We start from the raw sequence: 9,485 nt of genomic DNA, 5'->3' as shown, positions 1-9,485 counted from the left end.
GGCTGAGTGTTTTGGCCCACCTGAATCGGTCCACAACAAAAAAAAGGTGCAAGTAAACAGCAGGAAAATAGAGCAAGGGGACCGTTAGCCACAATCTTGAATAAGAATGTCCTCTTATGCCAGCAGGAGGAGAGATCCAATCAACTGCAGTATAATATAGCCCAAAAAGCCTTCTAATTTATTAACCTCTTTTACTTAAACTACTTGTTCAAACGCTATTAAATCTGATAAAAAAAAATTTGATAAAAAAAAAATTTATTTTTTATTTTTTAGTGGTTTAAAAAAATTTTTATAGTAAAAATAAAAATATTAGAAAAATAAAAAAATTTTCTTTAAGAATTTATAATTTATATTTTTTATAAAAATTTTTTTTTAAAATATTTTTTACATAATAAATAAAAAATATTTTTATTTTATTTTAATCAAACATAATTAATAAATAAATAAATTTTTTTAGATAATATATCTAAATATAAAATTATTTTTATCTTATTTTTTTAAAAAATATCGTTAAAAAAAAAATTTCCGAGAAAGGCGCGCAAACAACCTACTCGACCTTCAGTGCATAAACATTTGTGCCGTGACTGCCGTCGGACCTAGCGTTTCACTGCACTTTCCAGCAACTAGTCCTATTGCATCATCCTCCATGGACGACTTCGACATGGATGCACCATCCTTCTTCGGGGAAGGTTCAAACGATGATTTCTGCTATTCCATCCTCTCTCGCTTCTCCGGTTCCACCAAGGAAAGCCACTTGCATCTCTGCGCCGTAATCGGGGCTATGTCTCAGGAGCTCAAGGAACAAAAACTCGCGTCCTTCCCTGTCGCTTACTTTGGCGCTGCATGCTCCTCCCTGGACCGCATGTCAGTGGAACCCAACCCTCCCAGCCACGTCATCGGCGCCCTCCTCACTGTTATATCCCTCCTCATCCCGAGAGTGCCCGCTGCGGTGCTGAAGAAGCAGAGGGAGTTCTTGTCGGAGCTGGTGGTGCGAGTTCTACGGTCGTTGAGGGAATCAGAGAGTGTCATGGTTTCAGGATTGAAGTGCCTTTCGCATTTGTTGATTAGAAGGGACAGTGTGAATTGGTCCGATGTGTCTCCGTTGTTCACTGTGCTGTTGGGGTTCCTTACTGATTCACGACCTAAGGTATATTACCTTCTCTGTGACTTCAAAAACCGAATTTTCAGTTTGTGAAAATCAATGGATATGGGAGTGATGATACCACGATAAAGGTTTCACATTGATGAGGATATTGTTGGCGATGTCCCCAAGTTCTTACAACTTTTATGCTTAGTTGATCCTATTCTAATAAGAATTGTACATTACCTATGGTTGGGTCTTGCATATAGCTTTTGTTCTTCTTTTAGATTTCTTCTTCTGTTCTTGATTATTAAGGATACTGAATGTTTGCTAAACTGTGGTGCATAGTTGAATCTTGTGTATGCTAACTAAATCTTTTATCAGGTTAGAAGGAAATCTCATTTGTATCTTCGTGACGTCTTGCTAAACTTACAAAAATCTTCCCTCTTAGCCTCCGCAAGTGAGGGAGTCAAAAATCTCCTGGAAAGTTTTTCTCTGCTGGCTCATAGAGCAGATGCTAATGCTAGTGAAGGAACTGTGGGAGCCCAGCAGGTTCTGTATATTCTTGATGCTTTGAAAGAGAATCTTCCCTTTGTGTCGCTGGAAGACAAGACCAGCATTCTCGAGAACTACAAAATTCTCTTGAATTTGCATGAACCTCTAGTCACAAGGCGAATAACAGATGGCTTGAGTTTTCTTTGTCTTTACCCAACATCAGAAGTTTCGCCCGACCCATTACTTGAGTTGTTGTGCTTGTTGGCTCATTCTATCTCATCAAATGAGACTTCCGGAGAGGGAATGACATTTACTGCTCGCTTGCTCGCTACTGGAATGAATAAAGTTTATTTGCTCAAAAGACGAATATGTGTGGTTAAGCTCCCTCTTGTCTTTAATGCTCTCAAAGGTAAGATATCATATCCACTTTTCCTTTTTGAATGATTTAATTATGTTGCACTTCTTAATGCTCTCTGTCACATGTTCATGGTTTGTGCACGCATGTGTGTTCATATGTGCTTACCTGTTTCGAAAGGTACTTCCTCAAGTATTGTTTTTTTCCTTTGAATATGCAGATATTTTGGCATCTGATCATGAAGAGGCAATATATGCAGCCACTGATGCCTTTAAGAGCATGATTAACTCTTGTATTGATGCACGTTTGATTAAGGAGGGAGTGGATCAGATCTCTTTTAGTGATGACAGAGGATCGTGGAAGTCAGGACCAACCATTATTGAAAAAATCTGTGCAATTGTTGAGAGCTTACTTGATTATCGCTATAGTGCTGTCTGGGACAGAGTATTACAAGTTGTTTCAGCTATGTTTAATAAATTAGGTACTTTGTTTGCTGTGAGATCCCATTATCCTTTTTGCACTGACGACCTCTTTTTGTCGTTGATTAGACTAAGAGGCCAGGGAGTATTATTTCTAATTTAACAATTATGATTATGATTTAATTTGTCTAGATCATGGATGGTGTGATTAAATTATCGATATTTATCTCACCTCTGTTTTTGAGTCAATTTTGTAATCTTGTTCTTAAAATAATGTATATACTGCAAATTACTTATATTTGGGACTTTGCTATCATCAATACAGGAAACAGTTCTCCTTATTTTATGAGAGGAATACTCAAGAACTTGGTAGATGTGCAAAAGCTGCATGAAGGAGATTTTCCCTTTAAGAAGCAGGTATCCTATTTTTGAATGGTTTTCTATTAGAGTTGACCAGGAAAGAGTTGGATATATTTTGTATTCTGTTATAATATGAAGGTTTTTAAAGTGACTGGGTTGGTTTTAGCAGCCGTTTCATTTCTATGTTTGCCCTTGTAATTAGTATTAATAGGGACATTTGGTGCTGTCAATGCTGATGATTGTGTGCTTAGCAAATAACAGAATAGCTACTATGTGCTGCAAACTTCTGTTGATTTATATATTTATTATGATTGTTCAAGAATTGGGAGCAAACCTTTTTTTCTCAATTCCTTTCTTAGTCTATTCGCCCATTAGTATGTTGTTGACAAGATTCTGGAACTATTTTTTATGTTATAGTTTTCTTTGGGCAACTGATTACTTATGTATAGTACATTCTACATCTTGTAGTTGCATGAATGCTTTGGATCAGCTCTTGCTGCAATGGGACCTGACCGATTGCTGTCCTTTATACCTCTGAATTTGGAAGCTGAAGACTTGTTGGATGCGAATATCTGGCTGTTTCCAATCCTGAAACAGTATATTATTGGTGCAAGTTTAAATTATTTTAAAGAAGAAATTTTGCCCATGATTGAACGTATAAGGGAGAAGGCTCGAAAGGTGGGAAACAATTTATTATTTATTTATGAGTTGCAGTATTAGTCTCCTGCAGAGATTTTTGTTACTTTCTGTGCTGTGCAGCTTGAGAAGCAAGGTTTCAAGGTTTCATCAAGGAATGCAGATGCCCTTGCTTACACTTTGTGGTCTTTGCTGCCTTCGTTTTGCAACTTTCCTGTTGACACTGCTGAATGTTTCGTGAATCTGCAAGGACATTTATGCAGAGAGATAAAAGAGGAACCTGAGGTTCGCGGAATAATATGCAATAGCTTGCAGCTTCTGATTCAACAAAACAAGAATGCTGTGGAAGCAAATAACACAGATTTTAATGGGCAAGATATAGACAAACAAAGTCTTGTCTGTTATTCGCAACAGGTTGCCAGGGACAATTTGAACGTTCTGAAGTCATCTGCAAAGCACTTACTAGTTGCTCTGGCAGATGTATTCCTGAAGCCTTCAAAAGATGACGGTGGTTGTTTGCAGGTACTAAACTTTGTAAATTGGGAATTGTTTTTTCAGTGTTTAGCAGGTGTGCAGTAATTATGCATCCCTAGTGGATCGCAGCATAGAAGATAATTTATAATTAGACGTTAGACATTCTGCTTATGTGGTGGGTCTGTGATTCTTCCTACTGCTGGCTACATGTGATATTCATCATTATCATAATTGATTTGTTCTAGAATATTCCAATACTTTGTTTGCCATGTAATGCTCATAGGGGATCCTTATTTTGTGTAACTTGGTTTCGGCATTTATGTTCTTCTGTACAATCACTTGATAGGAGTGATAGAGACTGTACGTTTATTGGAGAAATATCTGGGCTATTCAAAAGCATTAGTTAATACGCTGTGTTTAGTAAAAACAACAAGTTCATGTGCTTTTGCTTTCAATTTTAAAAAATTAGGGGTGCTTTTGCAAGAATCTGTGAAAATACTTTTCGAAGCTTGCTTGTCCCTTTCAAAATTAAAGAGTCTAATATAAAACCCTATATGTTAATGAATATCTGGATATTTCTAACTCTTTATTGTATTTGTGTCTATTAAAGTCATTTTAAATTTTAAAGCAATTTTACCAAACACTATTATTATAGCGTGTGCTTATTAAAGGATACTTTTATTTTGTTTTTGTTTTATCAAATATATTTGCTACAACTTTTGAAAATCCATATTTGAAAAAACAAGAAAAATAAGCAACTTTTAAAGCAAAAACCTTACCAAACCCATCTTATGTCAGTGCCAAAGAATATGCCTCCACTAGTGTGAAAATGAAAGCATGTTTTTTGCATACTGTTATTTAATTATTTAGTCTTTCTATAGACGGGTTGTTTGGTATATGAATATTTCATGGTATGCTGTATCCATTTAGTGAGTATACTAAGTGGACATGTCTTTAGATTGTCTTTGAATTGAATGGATAATTTATTTGTTACATTTGGCTGGTGCAACAAGTTTATGAAGATGGTTTTTGTCCATGTGCAGCGTACTATTGGTGATATTGCTTCCATAGCAGATAACACAGTTGTGGGGAATTTACTCATCTACAGAATGAATGAGATTGGAAAACGCCTTAAAGAGGCCGGCAGAGTAGACGATTCCCAGAATATCAGTTCTATGCAGATTGATGAAGCATCAAAAGAAATTTCTTCATTAGTTATCAAGTATTCATAGTCATCTATATTGTGAATTGTGTATATATGGATGTACTTCGTAAAGTTGTAACATATTTCTTTCTATCCCAGGGCACAGTACATTGACTTTGCAGTTTTCCTGTTGCCTGGTTTAACAGATGAAGGGATTGATGCGTTATATCATGCAATAAAGCCAGCATTAAAGGTCTGACTAAGACTAAAAGTGTATTTAACTTTGTTCTATTATAGTAGTTCCTTCAACCCCCTTTCACATTTGAAGTTAGAAGTATTATAGTTCTAATTAATTGCAGGACGCCGAAGGTGTCATGCAGAAGAAGGCATACAAAGCACTTTCAATCATTCTCAAGGTAGTCTATACAACATTTAATTTGGTTTTCTGGTTAACCAAAAAAGTCTGGTTGATGTGATTAAAGCATATTCATAAAAAAGTATTGATGTTGTATCACTGTAGCCACAATGGTTCAATTAGTGTTGTTATTTGATGGGAATGCATAATAATATTGATAGATTGGTTACCTGTCCAATGGTTAAGTTGGAGTGATTCTTACATATTTCACCACTATATGTTTTCTTTCTTGGAGCATGAGAAACTACCTTTAATTGGTGTTTTCACTGCTGAGCTATATTTTGTGTTGCAAATATATTTTCTTTGATAGTCTCTCTGTGGACATGATACATGATAGAGTTCAATGGCGTCGTTTGATTCATGTAGCCGACCCCACCTAGTGGGACAAGCCTTTGTTGTTGTAGTAGTGTTGGCTTAAACTTTCTAATTTGTGTTTTTCTTGACAGAGTTCTGATCGTTTTGTTTCTTCAAAGTTGAAGGAACTTTTTGAGCTGATGGTTGAAATTATTCATTTATGCCATTTTTCTGCCAAACGTCACAGACTTGATTGCCTTTACTTCTTAATAATTCAGGCTTCAAAGTCAGAGGTATTAAAAAATGTGCTTTTGCTTCCTTGTTTGTTACCTTGAGTTATTTTTGTAATGATGCATCTGATAAGCTGTAGAGTTTGTTGCATCACCTAGCGTGACTATGTGAAGCATAAATAATGTGAAGGCATGCATTGCCTGCAGGATAGTTTGGAGGACTTCTGGAGAAAAGATGTTGAAGTTTTACTTGCCGAAATAATAATTGCTGTTAAAGAGGTAATGTGGTAATTGTGGAATGTTGCAAAATGAGTTGGCATGCAATGTCTTCAACTGGTAATTTTCCCTCTAGTTCATGTAGGTATAAGCAACATTTTTCTAGAGTGTGGTGTTTTATTTGAATGCTAAATGTGAGCCGTTGTTGCAACAGTGCATTGATAAATATTATTAATCAGTTTGTATTTGGTCTTTTTCTATCATTACGAATGTGGACATTGTTTTTGTTGTGTTATTGACTGTTTTTGAATAAAATCTTGTTCTTTTAATGTTTTTTTTTTTCATTTTGGTCTTTGCACCTGTCAAATTCAATATATCGGTCCTACTGTTTCTTTTATAGTATGTTGTGGCTGTTCTTGGATTGATTATGTCAATGAACAGTGGGGGATTATTCTTCAATGTGTTTTTGAATATGGAGCACTTGTGAATGTTATTTGGCATGAACATCAGATTCACCCGAAAATAGCTTCTTAATTCACCTTCATAAGGCTGCTGTTGTGCTAAATTTTGAAGAGTATCTTTGCAGGTTAATAAAAAAACCAGGAACAGGGCTTATGATATACTTGTCCAAATTGGTCATGTACTTGGAGATGAGGAGAGAAGTGGGAGAGAAAAATTACATGAGTTTTTTGACAAGGTAATATCTAACTTGTGCTTTTTACATCTTTCTTAGTTTCTTAATAATCAATATCACCTGCATTTCCTCTGTTTGATGTGATGTGCAGCATTTAACTCATCACTCTTTAGTCTTGAACACATCATTTATATTTCTCCCTCATTGGGTAATGATTTTGTGAGATTTTCATGAGCTTAGATTGCTAGGGGTCTGGGTGGACAAACTTCACATATGAGAAGTGCAACTGCAAAAAGTTTAGCTCGTTTATCATATGAATTCTCTGATCTTGTTTTACCTGATTTCAACTGGCTCCAACTCCAAACAGAAAATACAGAGATAATTAAGGTTTGTCCTTCTCTATCTGATTGATTTCCTGCTAGTGATGATTGAAGGAAATGATATTTTGCTAAACTTCAGGACTAGGTATGTTTTTCATGTCATGCTGCAGGCAAATTTGGGTTTATTGAAGGTATTAGTAGTCAAATCACAAGCAGAAGGGTTGAAAGTGCGCCTACAGAGCATAGTGGAGGGTTTGTTGAAGTGGCAAAACAGCACCCAAAATCATTTTAAAGCAAAGGTTGCTTGGTTATTTTACGTGGTATTTTTGTGGAAAACTGCAGTTTCGTAAATACATTATCATGGATGACTGTTGTTTTGTAGATGCTTGTTCATGCTGTAAACTGCTAAGTGCTAACACATTCAAATTCTTTGCAGGTTAAACTTCTCTTGGGAATGCTTGTCACAAAGTGTGGACTGGGTGCTGTTAAAGATGTCATACCTAAAGAACATACGAAACTTCTTACCAACATATGCAAGGTCATTTGGGCAAGCATTATAGTGTATTTTTCCCCCCTTCCTTTGGAAGAGTTTTTCTGAGATTTTCAATCCATTTCGTAACAGATCCAGGAACAGAAAAAGAGAAAACGGGGTGCTAAATCTGAGGAAACTAAAACACATTTCTCAAAAGCAACCAAGTCCAGGTATCAGTCAAAGTATTTGGTTGCATTATTAGGAATAGGAAAAATAGTTTCAGCACCAGAAACCTATGCATGTGACTCTTGGATTTCTACCCAATTTCACATCGACGTAGTATCATTTTGCAAGTGTGTATAATTGTTGATATATGAAAGCAAAGTGAACTTTTATGTTATGTTTATTGACTAACTAGAACAGTTACATCCAGTATGATGCACCAATTACCATTTTAAAACAACATTTTTGTGCACTAATTTGGCATTGAAGTTGTGACTAGTCTTGTGATTTTTGTTATTATGCACAAAGTTTTTTATGCGTCTGACAAATATATGTAAACTTATTTTCAGAAACAGTGTGTGGAATCATACAAAAATCTTTTCAGATTTTGATGAAGAAATTGACGGGACTTATGGGGACTATCTAAATGCCAAGACAATCTCTGGCAGGAGCAGATCAGCAGCAACTTCAGTGAGGTAGGATGCATCTTCTGCTTGTCCATTCTTATTACTGGCTGGATTCTTTTGCTGATTATCTTATTTTTTTAAGATGTAATGATTAAATTCGCATAGATCAAACATTTTGTAAGATCCAACTTAATATATTACTGCAAAATGTTTTTTGATTTGTTCTGTAACTTCAATTGGACTGTTCTCAATTTTTGGTTGTCTGTAGGTCCAACATCAGGCTAAAGAAGAAACTGCCTGAGGACGAATCAGATGATGAACCACTTGATTTGCTTGATCGCAAGAAAGCATGGTCTGCTCTGAGATCATCTGAGCATCTAAAAAGGAAATCAAGGTCCGAAGGTGATGAGATGGAGCTAGATCCCCATGGACGTTTGATTATCCGCGAGGAAGGGAAGCAGAGGAAGGAAAAGCCTGACGAACCCGAGTATGATGCTAGGAGTGAGCCTGATAGTCACTTGTCTGGGAGGTGTGGGACTAAAGCCCAGAAGCGAAGGAAAACATCAGACTCCGGGTGGGCTTACACGGGAAAGGAATATACTAGCAAGAAAGCCAGGGGAGATGTGAAGAGGAAAGACAAGCTCGAACCATATGCATACTGGCCACTTGATAGAAAAATGATGAGTCGCCGACCACAGCAGCGTGCTGCAGCGAGAAAGGGTATGTCAAGTGTTGTAAAGATGACCAAAAAGTTTGAAGGTAAGAGCACTTCTGGTGTGCTGTCCATGAAGAGCTTGAAACTAAAGAAGAAAGGCAGCGGAAAGAAAATGTGAATAGGGTCAATGTATATTGGTATATCATTGACGAGGTAGATAACTAACCATCCGGCAGTTCTGTTTACTTATGAAAACGATTTTATTGTTCTCTTTTGTTTTGTCCTCCCCCAAATGTGTACACCACAAAAGTTGATTCTACAGTAGGTTAGAGCCATTATGAGTAGGAGGCTTGTATTGTGTTTGTTCTGACTTAATAGGTTGTAGAAGCTAGATGGTGAGCCTAGATACTCAATAAAAGCTGAAAGCTCAAGTTGGATGTTAGGCCTAGATGCCCGAAACTAGAGTTGACCAAAATCAAATCCAAAACAGAAGCAGCCAAATAAAAAAAATCCAAGAATATTTATCGGGCCACTCTACAAACATTTATCGGAAAACCCCAAGAAACAACAAGAGGAGAGTTTATACTAGAAAAAATAATGAAAGAAAAATAAAATAAGAATAAAATAAAAAATTAAGCAAATGAAAATTTAGCTAG

General features: G+C 36.3%; 1 protein-coding gene across 1 annotated transcript; it reads left to right on the top strand.

Moving 5' to 3' along the window:
- Nucleotides 1-552: 552 nt before the first annotated feature.
- On the top strand, nucleotides 553-9,173 carry LOC107623388 (uncharacterized). The gene is made up of 18 exons (XM_016325628.3): nucleotides 553-1,147; nucleotides 1,466-1,985; nucleotides 2,152-2,412; nucleotides 2,676-2,767; nucleotides 3,179-3,388; nucleotides 3,470-3,868; nucleotides 4,864-5,042; nucleotides 5,124-5,217; nucleotides 5,324-5,380; nucleotides 5,826-5,966; nucleotides 6,111-6,182; nucleotides 6,706-6,816; nucleotides 6,994-7,140; nucleotides 7,244-7,372; nucleotides 7,510-7,611; nucleotides 7,696-7,775; nucleotides 8,118-8,243; nucleotides 8,443-9,173. Exons 1-18 carry the CDS (start codon nucleotides 647-649, stop codon nucleotides 9,005-9,007), a joined length of 3,786 nt encoding a protein of 1,261 aa, XP_016181114.1. The 5' UTR covers nucleotides 553-646; the 3' UTR covers nucleotides 9,008-9,173.
- Nucleotides 9,174-9,485: the final 312 nt, after the last annotated feature.

The sequence above is a fragment of the Arachis ipaensis genome, chromosome B10 (genome assembly GCF_059453495.1).
Source record: "Arachis ipaensis isolate K30076 ecotype BB chromosome B10, ASM5945349v1, whole genome shotgun sequence".
Lineage (NCBI taxonomy): Eukaryota > Viridiplantae > Streptophyta > Magnoliopsida > Fabales > Fabaceae > Arachis > Arachis ipaensis.
The sequence above is the reverse complement of the archived record's forward strand: the minus strand, read 5'-3'. Positions and strand labels throughout refer to the sequence as shown.